This window comes from Pteropus alecto, unplaced genomic scaffold (genome assembly GCF_000325575.1).
Source record: "Pteropus alecto unplaced genomic scaffold, ASM32557v1 scaffold60, whole genome shotgun sequence".
Lineage (NCBI taxonomy): Eukaryota > Metazoa > Chordata > Mammalia > Chiroptera > Pteropodidae > Pteropus > Pteropus alecto.
Genome location: NW_006430726.1, coordinates 6,878,642 through 6,895,969, shown reverse-complemented (window position 1 = coordinate 6,895,969; position 17,328 = coordinate 6,878,642). Strand labels below are relative to the sequence as shown.

The 17,328-nt window shown below is 36.3% G+C and overlaps 1 protein-coding gene across 1 annotated transcript in view; it reads left to right on the top strand.

The window, feature by feature from the left end:
• The window catches only part of ETFA (electron transfer flavoprotein subunit alpha), a 58,033-nt gene that overhangs the window by 14,256 nt on the left and 26,449 nt on the right, over positions 1-17,328 (top strand). The window contains exons 3-9 of the mRNA XM_006905338.3: positions 1,462-1,543; positions 1,646-1,728; positions 7,763-7,862; positions 8,425-8,535; positions 9,136-9,237; positions 10,390-10,458; positions 12,997-13,079. Of these exons, the coding sequence (XP_006905400.1) occupies positions 1,462-1,543; positions 1,646-1,728; positions 7,763-7,862; positions 8,425-8,535; positions 9,136-9,237; positions 10,390-10,458; positions 12,997-13,079 (630 nt within the window). The remainder of the gene's footprint in view (positions 1-1,461; positions 1,544-1,645; positions 1,729-7,762; positions 7,863-8,424; positions 8,536-9,135; positions 9,238-10,389; positions 10,459-12,996; positions 13,080-17,328) is intronic.

Genomic DNA, 17,328 nt, shown 5'->3' with positions numbered 1-17,328 from the left:
CCAGGTTTGGTGTTAAATTATGTGGATTTCTTTTTCTAAAATCTGCTAACAACTACTGAATCTTATGTGGTTGATACTAACCAAAATGTGTGATGATATGGCTATGCTATCATTTTTGGTCGCCTAGCTTTTAGATATACAAGTTCTGGGTTTGATTGTTTATTTTGCTGTGATTTTAAATAATCATTCTAGTATTACCTGAAAAATATTTGAAATGTTATTTACACTATTTTGAGAAAAATCAAAGCAAATCATTCTTTGGTTACAATTTTATTATCGTGTCACATTCTAATCTTTCAAGAAAAACACACAGCGCCTATATAAAGAGACTGTTCATAGCCTAGGCAGATTTCAGTTCTGCACTGTTTTCTGTAGCTATTTATTGTAGGCAGCAAGTGACTCTTCTGTGTAGTGCCAGAAGCTTTTGCTGGTAAAAAAAAAAAAAAAAAAAAGTTTTTATAGTGCGCTCATCAGTGAATCAGCATAATATGATTGCTGTGTTTCTCCTAAAGCAGAAGTCAGCCATACTGTCGTGGAATAGGCTTAAAAAGAGGGATTCCTCACTGCCTTCTATATACAGGAATTCTGAGTGGTAAAAGCTTTTCTACGCTTTCTCCAGTGAATGTTGTTGCAACTTGACTGTCCATTGAGTTACAGCCTTTCATGCCTGCTCATCAGTGAATCAGCATAATATGATTGCTGTGTTTCTCCTAAAGCAGAAGTCAGCCATACTGTCGTGGAATAGGCTTAAAAAGAGGGATTCCTCACTGCCTTCTATATACAGGAATTCTGAGTGGTCAAAAAGCTTTTCTAGAACCCTGTTGTGATCCAAACAGGAAAAATGAGGAAATAAAATAGAAAGTATTTTGCTTCCTCGTAGATAAATATATGTAGATAGGCAGGAACTCAGTGATTGACAATGGACGGTTATAAAAGATTTTCTGTCTTGCCCAGATTCACTAATTTTCATGTCAGTAGAAATTATTATTGCCAGATAAAATGCATGGCCTGTAAACTGGTGCGGTTAGGTCCTGTTCTTTACCCTTGGGAAATCGTAAGTCTGAAATGTATTGGCTGTGTTATTGTGAGAGACAGAGAACCTGCTCATGGCCTCATTATCACCATTTCCCATTTCTGAAATGATGTACTTGGCCTGCATTGAGAGGAAGGTAAAGAGCCCAGTTTACACTAAATTTGAATAGAGAGCTTTGTTAAGATCGGTTTTTTATTGATAATACTTTTTTTTTCAAGGCAGGGATTTTTGTCAATCTGTAGTAAGATCGATTGGCATACTATTTTCTTTGTTAAAGAATACATTTTTTTTAGTCCTGAGTAACCCTTTTTCTGATAAGAACAGTTTTTACAGTTGGCCATTAAAGTTTTATGCTCTGTTGATATTTGTACTGGTGGCTCTATTTGCATCTTTCTTTTAGATGGATAATTAAAAACTTTTATTCATAGGTGGCACAAGATCTCTGCAAAGTAGCAGGCGTTGCAAAAGTTCTGGTGGCTCAGCATGATGCATACAAGGGCCTCCTTCCAGGTGAGGTTTTCCAGTGAGAAAAATGTAATGTCTAAATTATTCTTGACTATATTAATATAAAAATATTCTGAAATGTATTTATCAGATGTGTTTTATTCTCAGAGGAGCTGACGCCATTGATTCTGGCAACTCAGAAGCAGTTCAATTACACACACATCTGTGCGGGAGCATCTGCCTTTGGAAAGGTGAGAAGCCAGAGAATGTGGACTCCGATGTCATTATGTCTTTGTGACAAACTGTACAGCAGACTATATTTAGATAGCTGGTCCTGGCTTTCTGAATGAGTGGTAGTTTTGCTAAGATTTATTTTTTCAAGATTTTGTTACGATTTTTTTTAAAACATGATCTCCAGGTTTTCAGATTTGGTCATAGAGACAACTCTGTTCTTTTAAGGTTTTGTCCCAATTTAATAATTACCAGCATGCCACTTATAGATTTTCAAATTTTGTCATGGAGAAGACTCTATTTGGACAACTTAAAGTTACTTTTCTTTAAAAACGTGTCGAACTACTTCTGTGTGTCTATGAATGTCATTTGTATTAGTAGCGTATGTTAAGAGATGGCTTATTTGGGTGGCTGATATTTTGAAAGGCCAAATTCTATCTACTTGGGGATTTGGGAAGGGCTGTGTGGTAGTTTAAGATATCCTTAAGGCAAAGAAAGTTGTAATCTGATGATGTGCATTGTGATACGTCTGAAAAAAGAATGTGCTATCAGATGGATAGTGGTCTGTATGAAGTTTTTTTTAAAAAAAAAAAAAAAATGACAGGGCAAGGTAAGGAGAGCCCAAGAGAGAGAATTTGTCAGTGGGTCTTTCTTTCTCTGAGGCCATGGGTGTTATCTTAGCTTTCTTTTATCCCCTTCAATAAGCTGCAGTTTTTATTTTTGCTTTTAAAGATTATAAATTAAGTTGTACATAAACACATTCTTATTATAAAGGATGCATACAGTACAGCAGTATGCAGAGCAAAGGTATCAGCGTTCCCCTTATTGCCAACCTCCTCTTCTCCAGTTACAGATGTCAACAATTGTACATTCTTTAGGCCTCTTAGTGTGGATTTTCAAATTATAATGCACGTACAGTTGTAAATTACATTTACAATTCTGTTGTTACCGATTTTTAAATATGAATTGGTGGAATAAGATATAAGCTCTTTCATTAGCCATGTTGAGTGGCAATAATAGTGAGCTCCAAATACATTGACCTCTTTACTTGCAAAATGAGCAATGTTTGTGAATATCTTACCTGTGGTACAGAATTGGCTTCTAGACATGAATCACTGTGAACCGTGTAGGGGCCTTGCCCAGTTACCATTGTCCATTGCTCTAGATTGTTTTTAACCCCTAGAATTATCAATTCGAACTCATTAAAATTTTTCTTCTAAGGTTCATAGAATTTCTAGACATTGACAGAATTTTCAACCTACAATGTAAACATATGAGTTTAATGAACAATTGTTCTTTTAATAGGTTGTCACATTGCAGACTATCATAATTTTTCCGGTTTTTATCCGAGGTTTATTAATTGAAAAGTAAGATGGTTCAACAGACACATATGACCTTAGGCTAGCCATTTACCTTCCTGAAGTTTGTTTTTCATATATGGAAAATGATGCAGTTTGACCAAGTGATGTCTAAGATCTACCAACCAGATATGTTCCCTGGAATCATTAAGTCAGAGGCTTGACATCCATCTACGGTACTTGGGATGCTGCAGATGAGCGTGGAACTGAAAAATCTTTTTTGACCATTCCATCTCTGAGAGTTTGGATTCTGTGTTGGATGATTTAAATACTTTCATGAGTCTTGCGTTTCTGTGATGATAGTTCACCTAAAAGACTGTTAAACCAAGAAAGGGTGTTTGTTGTGTCTGGTTAGCTCGATTTTAACATGTTGGCCTTGATTGCTGCGTGGTGACAAGTGAGAGTTTGGAGAACCAGATTCGTAATGGTAGCTGGTGCTACAGCCTCTGAATGAGGTTGTAATGAGAAAGAGTCCATCAGATGAAGCTGCACAATTGGCTCTAACAGGCCTTCTCCAGCTGTGGTTTTCAGATACCAGTTTTATACCGGTGTGCTAGAATTTTTATATCTGTTGTCTTTGTGCATGAAAACACTGGCAGTTAAAGTCTCTCCTTCCCTGAAACCATGCGGTTAAGTCCGCCGGATAATATAGAGATAGATCTTTGTCTTTTATCCATAGATGCTACACCAGTTGACAGTCCCATCAACAGTGAACCAGGGTTCACTTTTCTCTACTCTCTCTCCAGCATTTCTTTGTTGAGTTTTTTGATGATAGCCATTCTCAAAGTTGTGACGTGGTATCTTATTGTGGTTTTGATTTGCATTTTCCTGATGATTAGTGATGTAGAGCATCTTTTCATGTCTGTTGGTCATTTACATGTCTTCTTTGGAGAAATGTCTATTCAGGTCCTCTGCCCAGTTTTAAATCAGATTGTGTTTTGGGGGTTAAGTTGTATGAGTTTCTTATATAGTTTGGATATTAACCCCTTCTTGGATGCATCATTGGCAGATATCTTCTCCCATTCATTAGATTGTCTCTTTGTTTTGTGATGGTTTCCTTCTCTATGCAAAATCTTTTTATCTTGATATAGACCCGTTTGTTTATTTTTGCTTTTATTGCCCTTGCCTGAGTAGACATATCCAAAAAGATATTGTTAAGACTGATGTCAAAGAGCTTACTGTCTGTGTTTTCTTCTAGGGGTTTCATAGTTTCAAGTCTTACCTTTAAATCTTTAATTTATTTTGAGCTTATTTTGTATGTAGTGTAAGAAAGTGACTCATTTTCATATTTTTCTTGTTATCTGTCCACTTTTCCCAGCACTATTTATTGAAGAGCATGTCTTTACCCCGTTGTATATCCTTGCCTCCTTTGTCGTAGACTAATTGACCTTATAAGTGAGGATTTATTTCTTCTGGGCTCTCTATTCTATTCCATTGATCTGCCTGTCTGTTTTTTTTTGCCAGTACCATACTGTTTTGATTATAGCTTTGAAGTATAGTTCGAAATCAGGGAGCATGATATTTCCCACTTTGTTCTTTCTCGAAGTTTTTTGTTTGTTTGGGGTCTTTTGTGGCTCCTTAAAAAGTTTGGGATTAGTTTTTCTAGTTTTGAGAAGATTGCCATTGGCATTTTAGTAGGAATTGCATTGAATCTGTTTATTTTTGTAGTTAGTAAAGACATTTAAAAAATATCCTTTTAATCCATGAATGTAGTATATCCTTCCATTTATTTATATCTTCTACAATATCTTTCTGCCGTATCTTACAGTTTTCAGAGTACAGGTCTTTCACGACTTTCATTAAATTTATTCCTGGGTGCTTATGCTTTTTGATGCGATTGTAAATGAGTTGGTTTTCTTAATTTCTTCTTCTGATCATTTGTTATTGGTGTATATTATTTTGTATTCTATAACTTTACTGAATTCATTTATTCTGGTAGTTTTTGGTGGAGTCTTTAGGGCTTTATATACAGTATCATGCACATAAGAATTTTACTTATCCCTCTCTGATTTGGATGCCTTTTACTTCTTGTCTGATTGCTATAAACTTCTAATACTCTGTTGAATAGAAGTGATAAAAGTGGACATCCTTCTCTTGTTCCCGATCTAAGAGGAAAAGCTTTCAGCTTTTCACCGTTGAGTGTGATATTAGCTGTGGGGTTGTCATATATAGCCTTTATTATGCTGTGGTATGTTCCTTTTATGCCCACTTTGTTGAGAGTTTTTATAAAGGGATGTTAAATTTTGTCAAGTGTTTTTTCTGCATCTATTTAGGCGATCATATGATTTTTATCCTCCATTTTGTTATTGTATTATGTTGATTGGTTTATGGATGTTGAACCATCCTTGCATCCTGGGATAAATTCCATTTGGTCTTGAGGTATAATCCTTTTAATGTATTGCCGAACCTGGTGTGCTAATATTTTTTTAATTTATATTTATCAAGGAGATTGGCCTGTAATTTTTTTTTTTTTTTTGTACTGTCTTTGTTTGGTTTTGGTATCAGAGTAATACTGGCTTGGTAGAATGAGTTTGGAAGCATTCATTCTTCTTTGATTTTTTTTTTTTTTTTGACTTGCTTAAGAAGAACAGGTAGAATTCACTTGTGAAGCCGTGTGGTCCGGGGTTTGTTCAGAGTTTTTTGATTACTGCTTCAATTTCACTGCTAGTAATCAGTCTGTTTAGATTTTTTTTTTTCCTGGTTCACCCTTGGAAGGTTGTATGCTTCTGGATGTTTATCCATTTCTTCTAGATTGTTGAATTTGTTTGCATGTTATCATTTATAGTATTCTTTAGTGATTCTTTGTATTTCTGTGATGTTAGTTGTCACTTCTTTCATTTATGATTAGATTTGTTTGGGCTCTCTTTGTCTTCATGAGTTTTGCTAAAGGTTTGTCAATTTTATCTTTTCAGAGAACCAGTTCTTGGTTTCATTGATCTTTTCTATTCTTTTTTAGTCTCTATTTCATTTATTTCTTTCTGATCTTTTTTTACCCCCCTCTCTTCTGCTCACTTTGGGCTTTGTTCTTTTTAGTTCTTTGAGGTATAAGTTTAGATTGTTTATTGGAGAATTTTCTAGTTTCTTGAGGTAGGCCTGTATAGTTATGAACTTCTCTCTTAGAACTGCTTTTGCCGAATTACATAATTTCAAACCTTTTATTTTCTAAGAGATCTTAATGTTTTCTAATTATGGTGTTATAAACTACAAGTACTTTTCAGTAGCTTTTCTACTTTGGTTGAAAGACGATTACTATATAATGTAGGTAACAAACTAAAAATTAGAAAATCTTTCCTGTTGGAATTATGACAGCTGGAAAATTGATGCAGGCTGTGAACACTTGTAAGCATCAAATTATATAGAACCACTTATTAGATATAGATTAGGTATCCGGGAAATAGAGGACATAAAACCTCTACCTTCAGGGTGCTTATAAATTTAGTTGAGGGCATGTTTATTAGGAATTATTTTAAATCAAACTACATGTGATTGCTATCTAAATAGTGTAATTATACATGCATGTGGAAGGATCTAGAATAAAGGAGTAATTAGAAGGCGATGCTGAGAGAATTCCAAGAGAGCAGGGAGGTTTAGCGACGGAACGAGGAGAGGGACTTGAGCACTGTCACAGTGAGAAGGACTTGCCCACTAGAGGGGGCGTCTGTCGTGTGCCATCACGTTCAGGAGATACCACAGTGAGAGGGACTTGCCCACTAGAGGGGGCGTCTGTCATGTGCCGTCACATTCAGGAGACACCATCGAGTGAGCACTGTGTAGAGAGCAGTGTGGCATTCAGCTTTACTAGTTGTGTGATGGAAGCAACACTTCCCTTTTTGATTACATTTAGATTATGTCACCATCTAAGAATCTTTGAGTGTAGAAAGTTCAGATATTCAGTCTTTACTAACCGACTCTCTCTTAGAATTTTGGACTAGAAGCATAGAGAGTCTTTTCCTCTGACATGAGGTAAGGCAACTGATATCTGGGGATGCTGTGGCTTTCCCAGTGATCCCTGCTAGCGAGAGCAGAGTTATCACGTGTCTCTATCCCAGAGCCGTGATAGGTGTATACAGGAAAAATATTTACGCTAATTTGCCTTGCTCTTTTTATACATGCTGTATAGGCTGTGCTTCAGCTTTCTAATTTTTATGGTTACATAAGATTACATTATATGGATGATTTATAAACCTATCCCCTGTTGATGGACATTTAGGTTAGTTTTGCTTTTTTTTATGCAATATCAATTTTTTAAAAGGTGAAAATGTCTGCTTTGAAATCATTTCTTTTATATATGTCAGGTCAATATATACAAGTATATTCTTTCTTAGTATTTGAGAATTTTATTACTTTTCTAAATATTTTTCTATTTTATCTAAATTCAGTAATTCATAAATGTCACACTTTATAAGTAATATTAAAACAATATTGTATCTCATAATTCAACATATTGAGTTAAGGTTGTTTATTAATATAAAACTCATAAACTCTTAATGCAGTTAGAGTAATGATAGATGCTCACTTAATCTCAAAGCTATCCAAAAAATTGTGCTTTAAGTTGTATGTCTAAAGATGTATGTGAAATATGAAATATTTTAATTAAAATTTCTACAGAATGTGTATTTAAAGAATGTTATCGTCAGTAGTTTTTAGCCATTCATCAGCAGGTAGGTGTGTAACTTACTGCTTATTTTACTTATAGAACCTTTTGCCCAGAATAGCGGCCAAACTTGATGTTGCCCCAGTTTCTGACATCATTGCGATCAAGTCACCTGACACATTTGTGAGAACTATTTATGCAGGTGAGTGCACAAAGAAAATAATTAATAAACATGTTAAGTTTTTGTAAATTTTAAAAGCAGAAATTAATCTTGAAGATTGGATTTTTTAAAAAGTCATACACTTGCTTGAAATATACTATCTTAACGTGTCTCAAATTCTTTTAAAATCTTGGCACATTGCACTTCATGTTCTTCATGCCCTATCATGTTTTCACTTATTTTCGTCTCAACACGTGAAGTAGCTTCCCTCTTACTGAGCCGTTCCAGCTCATACTGTTGAGTTACTGATTGTGGTATTTTGGAGAGGGAAGCTTTTGTTTACATGTGCCTTATTAGTGTGGCTGCCTGTTCCAGTTACTTGCTTCCAGGCAAGTCAGCATTTGTCCTATTTATAAAGATGTTCAGTGTTAAGCAAATATCTACTGATATGATTCTTCAATGCTACGGTTCTTTGTCCTGTACTTAGTAAAGGTAGAAAACTGGCCTACAGTTATTTCTGCCTTGTCTTTGTGAAGTAAATTCTGAACCTCTAAGGAATACTTTTGTTGCCTTTCATTTTTTTTTAATACATTGTGTATTTTAGGAAATGCTTTATGTACAGTGAAGTGCGATGAGAAAGTAAAGGTGTTTTCTGTCCGAGGAACATCTTTCGAAGCTGCAGCAACAAGTGGAGGTAGCGCCAGTTCAGAAAAGGGTGAGTGTTAATTTGGGGTTTATATTGTGTTTCTTGATTTTTAGTGCATAGATTAGAGTAGTATAAGAGGTGATCTCTAGTTAAATTTCTAATGCAGAGTACTTGATAGCTCAATCTAAATGATATCCCCCATCTTATACAAAAATAAGAAATATTTATGACATGCTTTTTTTCATATCATTTTTGGTACTAGGATAGTAGCTTTGGTAGATAATAGGAGTGGAGAGAGGGTCCAAAAGATTACTGTCCTCTCACTGTTTCCTGTCATGGTCCTCGGGAGATTCAGTAAGCGTGTAGAGTGTCACACTTTAACATATTTAGTATCTTATTTTAACCTCAGAGAGATAGGGTTCTTCCCATTTTACAGGTAGACTCAGCATTAAATGACTTCTCAAAAGTCATACAGCTAATGAGGTGAAAGCTGGAATCTAGTCCCTTTAAGTCTCTCAAAAAATCAGAGAATGAAAGGAGCAGAAAAAATGCACAGTAACATACTTAAATTTTATGAAATTAATTTTTTGTGTGTTTCTCTTAAAAATTCTTATTTTGGAACTTCAACTCATGGTCCTTTTTTCGTTATATATGTATCAATGCGTGTAGCATCAGATACTTCCCCGGTGGGGCTGTCGGAATGGCTTGACCAGAAATTAACAAAAAGCGACCGGCCAGAGCTAACTGGCGCCCAGGTGGTGGTGTCTGGTGGTAAGTGAGATGTGTGATGTATTGGTTTTAAAACATGACGTAAGCTTAAGATACTTTGATTTTATTAATATTTCTTTTAGAGGAGCACAGATTTTTTTCCCCCAAAGGTAAGAAGTAGGTAAGTTGCAAGTATTATTCCCATTTTACCAATTAATAAGTGAAATCATAAACTTAATACACGATTTGGGCTTTCTGTTGCAAATCTGAGTCCCTGGCACCAGCGGGGAGCATTTTACAGATCTTGTCTCCATAACTGCAACTTGATATCTTTGTTTTGCTGACCGACTTCCATGTTATTCTGAAGAGTATGGTTGCTTCTGAATCGTAAAAAGAACAGGTTGGACTCAGGGCCCTGTTGTATGCTTCCTAACCCTTCACTCTACTTTGAAAGATTCCCAGTGCTGGCTGGGTCGGTCCCTGTGAATAACTCTTTGAAAGTTTCTTCACATTTAGTATCAAAGCTGTTAATATTGTGCAAGACTTTCTTCTTTTTGTATGTCATGCTCCTTACTTTAAAAAAACAAACAAACTTTATAGTCTGCTATGATTTTAAAATCTTTCCAAACTAAACATCGAGCAAAATAATTAAGCATCCAGACGGCTCTGTATTGCAAGGACCACTGAGAAGAAATAATGTAATATTTCAAAAAGCTATTTCTGACTCTTTTATTCACTTATTTCTTCAAGAAATGTTTATTGGGTGTCTTTTCCATGCCAGGCCCATTGCAAAGTGCTGGAGAAACAGAGGAAAAAGCAGGGCTTCTTGCTGTGAAGAAGTTTGAAGTCGAGTGCAGTGACTTCATTCAAATAATAAATAACTTCATTCAGTCATCACTCAATGAAGTTTTGCAGAATACTGTGGATATAGCAGTGACCAGATAGATATGGATCCTCCAGTTAAAGAGATTTTAAACACTGATTATATAATGAGTTGACCCTGGCTAGTTAATTGTAGTAGTGTTGAATGCTTTATAGGGCAGATACAGGACTATCATTAGGGAAGTCAGGAGAGGCTTTATAGGAGGTGGCATATTTAATGTGGCAGATGTGTAGTACAAAGACCACTCAGGTACACAGAGTTGCAAAATTTTTATAGGATGGAGTTTATGTTTGCTTAATTTGTTTTTTTTCACCATCTTTTCTTTTAATGAGGTCGGGGTTTGAAGAGTGGAGAGAACTTTAAGTTGTTATATGATTTGGCAGATCAACTTCATGCCGCAGGTAAAGTTATTTTCTTTAGTAGAAGAATGTTCCCTTTTCATTGGAAATATTTTTTCTTCATTATTTCATTTTATGTATAAGTCACTCAAGGGTGCAAATTATTTTGCTTTCTCTGGTTTTTAAGTTTACTCTCTGAAACAGTTTTCCTTAGTCTCCAAATAAATGGTATAGCATTCAGCGAGGAGAGGGTGTCCTCATTCTTTTCAGTTATGTTATACTCTTACATTTCCATGTCTTAATAGTTTTTTCCATTTTAAAAAACTGCAATTCCTACTCTGGATTCAGGAATGCATTTATTTTTTTCCTCTGTATTGGTGGTCTAATACTTTAATGCAAATAGAAATTAACATTTGATATTATTTTAAAGTTGTCATTAACCATTTCTATGAAAGACAACTTGTTATTAAAAGTGTGTTGATGAGTTACTCAGTCATGAACAATGTGCACGGACCTCGAGGGTAATAGGTTAAGTGAGCAGAAGAGTCACCTGATCTGATACATATTAAAAGGATCACTCTGGCTGCAGTTTTGAGACTAGACTGTAGGGGGAAAGTACAATAACAGGGAGATCAGTTAGCTTTTTCATCCATTCAGGTGGGAGATGCTCATGATTTGAACCAGGTTAGTAGCAGTAGATGTGGGGAGAAATAGTCATTTTGGGGGTATATATTTGAAGGTAGAACCATTGGGATTTCCTGACATTGCATATGGATTACGAGAGAAAGTTTTTATCTGGCAACAGGAAGGATGGAGTTGCCGTTAGCTGAGATGGAGAAGACCCCAAGTGTGCTGTTTCCAGGGAGAGATCAGGAGTTCAGTTTGGGGCATCTTAAGTTTTGAGATGTCCAATTCTAGACATCCAAGTAGAGATGCCAGTTAAGCAGTTGGTAACGGGATGTGGCGTGCAGTGAAGGAGTCTGGGCTGGAGCTATAAAATCAGTTGCATTTAGATGGTGCTTGAAGCCATAAGATTGGATGAAACCACTAAGGGCCGTGAGTGGCAATAAGAAATAATAGATCCCAGGACCGAGCCCTAGACAACACTGTAAGATTAAGAGGCAGAGGAGAACAAAAACCAAAAGGAGTGGTGGCTGAGGCAGGGACCAGCACAGATGCTGGTGTTTTGAGTCCAGGAGGAAGCGTCTCAGTAAGGGAGGGCGGAGCGGCCACTGTGTCCAGAGTGCTGCTGATAGGTCAGGGAAGGTGAGATGTGAAAAGCGACTAATGGATTTAGCCACTTCAAGCTCATTGGTGACCTTGAACAGTTTTAGTGGAGTGGGTAGGGCAAAAACCTGATTGAAATGGGTTTAAAAAATTGGTCCTAGGTAGTGGTTACGTGGCCGTATTCACTTTTCGATAAGCCATTGAGCAATACATTGTGATTTGTGTGGTTTTCTGCATGTTTATTATATTTTAATAAAAAAGGTTTGAGACATAGACCTGGAATTAGAGACAGTGAATACAGACAGCTCTTTAGAGGGATTTCAATACAGCAGAGCAGTAGCTAGAGGGAGAGCAGCCCCAAAAAGGGACTTTTTAAAAGATGGAACAGATGATAGCATGCTTACATGCTGATGGGAAGCTCCAGTTGAGAGGGAAGATTGACCACACAGGAGAGAGGGAGAGTTGCTGGAGCAGTGTCCTTGAGTGGGCAAGAGGGACTAGGGACACAGCATCAGGTTGACAGGTTGTGTGTGTGAGCTGGAGCATGTGGAAGGTCTCTTCTGATTGTTTCAGTTTTTTAGTGAAATAGGAAGCAAAGTCATCAGCTGGAAGTGAGGATGTTAAAGAGTGTTGGAAGTTTGAAGGGAGAGGAAGAGATAGGAAATTATAGTTTATGAAAGAGTGAGAAAATTAAGGCCTGTTTATTAAAAGTAGAACCCAGTTAACAGGCTGAGTGTTGGGGTTTTATGCAGTCGTGCTGAACTACAGGAGAACAAGTACGGAGAAGGTGAAGACATTGCTTAGTCAGTTAACCAGAGATGGAAGTTTTGCCATTTGTGTGTGATGATTTCAGGAAGGCACGTTGCAAAGGAGTGATTAGAGCACTGATCGTAGAATTTAAGGGAACAGGATTGGAGAGGTCAGTGAACAGAGGTGTAGGCCACAGTGGGGTCAGAGGGCTGTTGGAGTTGGGCACTAAAAGGGGTCAGCTGGTAAGAGGAAGTCACAGAGAAATGCCGGAAATGGGAATTATTGAGGGAGGTGGGTAATGGAAAGGTTGGAGATATGGCCACGGGGGTGGCTGAGGTGACATGAAGGACAAGATGACTGGAAGAGGATCGTTCAAGGAACCAAGAAACCAGGGTGTTGAAATCTCTCAGGATTAAGACAAGATGAGTATTGGAGAACGTGACAATGACTCAGAAGCTAAAAATCATTGAGAAATTACGAGGATTGACCTAGTGGTTAATAAAGGAAGGCCTTAATAAAATAAATTTCTAACTGTACTACGTCAGTGTCTTTTTTTAGTTACCAGTGAATATCCCAACTAGTTGAATAATCGGACTTAAAAAAATCACATTTTTTTCCCCTTAGTTGGTGCTTCTCGTGCTGCTGTTGATGCTGGCTTTGTTCCCAATGACATGCAAGTTGGACAGACGGGAAAAATAGTAGCCCCAGTAAGTACCGCAACAAAATAGGCTGCACAGAATTCTGTGGGGATAAGAACTGTATGTATTTGTCGAACACTCATCTCTATGATTTATGTCTTATTCCGTGTACTTAAGCAGTTAGCCATTATCATGTCAATGTACTCTTTTCACGAGGTCTGTGGATTTCTTAGTTTCAGTAAAATGCTTAGCAGTTCCTAAAGCCAGCATTGTTTTTGAGATATTTTAAAGCAATGGGACACTGGTCGAATTCATATTACAACACCAAATTCAAAATTGGTAAAAGCAGCGTTTTATTGTTAAGTAGATTTTGTAAGTTCACAGTGACATTTGTTTACCATAATGCCTGTATATTAGGAATCAGTCAGCAAAAGCAGTCTATATTAATGAACACAGATTCTCAAAATCAGAAGCTGTACGAATGGCAGTTGTAGCCTTACATCTTCTGGAACACCTACTTTATTTCTGTATTTTGTCTAGTTGTTTGAAATTCAGAAAATTCTGATCCATAAAGATAAGTGACACTAGAAAGTTCTTCAGGTAAACCTGTCCAGAACTTAGGAAAGGAATGCTTTGATTTCAAAGTCGAATCAGTAACAATATCTAACGATTGTTCACGTTTCTTAGATGATCCAAGTTTTCAGTGATTAGGGTTCTCCGCCAGTTTAAATCTTTATTGTTTAGAAGAAAGTGAGTTATTTACATAGTTTTGAAACAAGATGCAGATATCTCACGCTTTTCAAAAGTTTGTGTCAAGACACTTTGCTTTTGGGAAGACCTACATTAGTACTCGTTTCGAGGATTTTTCTTTTTAGGAAAAAAACATGAAAAGTGAAAATCACATTCAGTGTTTGTTCTGCAGGTGTGGAGGCAGCAGCACCCCAAGCAGTTAGTGCTATTTTAGGGTTCGTATGTTGTTTGATATGATTTAGTATGTTATTTTGGGGGTCTGAGAACTCTCAAAAAGTTTTCCATATACATTAATGATCATTGCTTTTTTGTTTTATGCCATTTTGGCTTATGAAAAGTTTCATAGGACTGCTCTACTTTTGGATAGTGGAGAGAAACCTATATTAAGTTGTAGCCCTTTTAAAAAACCTGGTATCTCAGTGCCCTGTTCTATCAGATGTCCATTCAGACTTTCAAGAGTCAGAATTCCAAGTCTTTTCTTTGAAGTTTGTTTCGAAGTGCCTGTTCAGTCTTGCCCATTTTAAAATCTGGTTCTTGTCTCTTTGTAGAAGTTCTGTATATAACCTGTGTACAAATTCTTGGTCAGATACATGTACCGTGAATATTTTTTTCCCATGCTGGGGCTTTCCTTTTCATTTTCTTTTGACAAGCAGAAATTTTTAATTTTTATCAGATCTAATGTATTGGTCTTTTGTGGTTAATACTTTTTGTGTTGTTCACCTTATTCAAAGTCAGATAAGATGATCTAAGAATCTGAAATAGGTACTGAAACTACTTAAAAATGAAGTTACAAAACCATGTGACCTGTTTGCTTGTGATTCCTGTTCGTTAGGCCGCGAAAGAGCATTTTTGGAGTAGATGAGCTTGCGCCTTCCATGGAATTTGATGAGTGTGGCACACGTATGTTTTTTGTGGGAATCTTGTTTGTCCAAGTCTACATGAGTAGAAAACTTCAGGCTTGAATCTACAACCTTCCTAATCAGTAATACTTCTACAAGATATTCAAAGACATGCACCGAGGTGGCAAATGGACTTTTATTTATTTTGGCTAAAAGGGAGCACTTGTTATTAAGTCGAATAGTAGAATGACAGGGAATGAACAGTGGCATCGTTAACTGTATTGAAAATAAATGTCATACATTCCGCTTTCTTCAACCTCACTGTTGTGAATATAGAATTATCGAAATTTTTTATAAGGAATTTAAATATATGAAAGCTTTTGAAGACTTTCTTTAATGTAAATCATGCAATCTGTAGAGATTCTGATTCATTAATTCTGAGTTAGGCCTGGACATCTATATATATGTGTGTATATTTTTATTTAAGGCTTTAAAACTTTTGGAACCCATCTCAGGTCTATAGAAAACTTGTAAATAGAGAGCAAAAAACCTTTATTTGGGGGACCATTTGAGAGTACGTTGCTGAGATGGTGCCCCATCATCATCTAATATGTAGGACATTATCCTGCATAACTACAGTACAACCTTTAAAGTCAGGACATAAACACTGATCGTTTTAATCTTGTCTCATCATCAGACCCCATTCAGATTTTGCCAGCTGTCCCAGTAATATTCTTTATAGCAAAGGCGTCTAGTTCAGAATCATGTGTTGCATATAGTTGTCGTGTGTCCTTCCATTGTAAACAGTTCCTGGCTTATATTGACTTTGATGACCTTGATACTTCGGAAGATTATAGGACAGCTGTTTCATAGATTAGAATTCTGATTCATTAATTCTGAGTTAGGCCTGGACATCTATATATATGTGTGTATATTTTTATTTAATTTCTGCCATCAGTAATTTGTGTCTTGTCCATCAATTTGGATTTGTCTGATGTTTCCTCACAATTCAATTGAGGTTACACATCTCCAATAGGAACATCACAAAAGTGATATTTTATTCTCTCAGGTGGTACACAGTTTCATTTTGTCTTATTACTAATGATTTTCACTTTGATCATTCGATTAAGGTGATACCTGTCACACTTCTGTACTGTAAAGTTGCTTTTCCCTTTGTAATTAATAAATGATTTATGCAGAGGTACTTTGAAATGCCGTGAATACTCCAGTTCTCCTCAAACTTTAAGTTTATTCATTTATATCAGTATGAATGTATAGTTTTTATTTTATTCAGTGAGTGAAAATCTGTTCTTATTGATGTAGAAATTATCCTACATATGGCCATTGAGGACCTTCAGGGTGGCTTCTGTGTCTTTTTGACATGATCTCACCATTCTTTGAGCCCCTTCTTACTTTCTGACTGAATAAGATGTTCCAAGCCCATTTAGTACTTTCTCGTCCCAGCCCTGGAATCAGTGTTTTCTCCAAGGAGCCCTGGTTCCTTTTAGTGAAAAATGGTGTTTAGAAGACAACTGAGTGGTAGTTGCGTTCTTCACTACGGGGGTGTCGCTGTTCCCAGGGCCTCTCAATGAGTTTTCTTTGTTGGTGTATTTGACAATTAACTCAATTTCTTTAATAGATTTAGGGCTGTTCAGGTTTTCTATTTTATTTTGAGCCTCTTTTGCCAAGTGATATGTTTCAAGGAATTGGTCAAGTTCTTCTAGGTTGTCAAATATATTGGATAAAGTTGTTTATAATATTGCCCTGTTTTTCTTTTATTATCTGTAAGATCTAGAGTGATAGCTCCCCTTTAATTTCTGCCATTGGTAATTTGTGTCTTATCTCTTTTGTTCCCTTCTCTTCATCAGTTTAGGTAGGAATTTATAAAAAAAATTTTAAAAATCTCTTCAGTTATCTACCTTTTAAACATAAGAGCTTTATTGAGTTAAGTAGTTAGTTCAGCGGCTTTTAGTATGTTCACAGAGTTGCCCAGCCATCACCTCCGTCAGTTCTAGAACACTTTCATCACCCCGAAAAGAAACTGCATACTCATTTCTTCCCAACTCCCCTAGCCCTAGTCAGCCACCGACCTTTCTGTCTATATAGATTTGCCTATTCCAGACATTTCATATAAATGGAATCATATAATATGTGGCCTTTTATGAGTGACTTTTTCATTTAGCATAATGTTCTCAAGGTTTATTCATGTCATTAGTATTCCGTGTTATTGCCAAATAGTATTCCATTACACGGATATACCACATTATCTGTCATCTGATGGGCATTTAGGTTGTTTTTCCTTTTTGGCTCTTATGAATGATACAGATATGAATATTTATGTACAAGTTTTTGTGTGGACATATGTTTTCATGCTTCCTGGATATATACCTGGGAGCAGAATTGCTAGGGCACATGGTAACTCTGTGTTTAACCTTTTGAGGAAGTGACACACTGTTTTCCAGAGGAGCTACGCCAACAGTTTACCAACTTTTAGCTTAAATTTTTTTTTTATTGTTTTCTTTTTACTGCCTTTTGCTCTTAATTTCCTTCTAATTACTCTTTGGGTTCACCTAACTCTTAAGGTAGAACTTCATTAAATTTATATTTTGCTTGTTTTTAAATGTAAACATTAAAGTTATAAATTTCTTCTAAGTGCTGCTTTAGCTTGATCCCACAAATTTTGATGTGTTGTGTTTTTTCATTCATTTAAAAATTTTTCTAATTTAGAA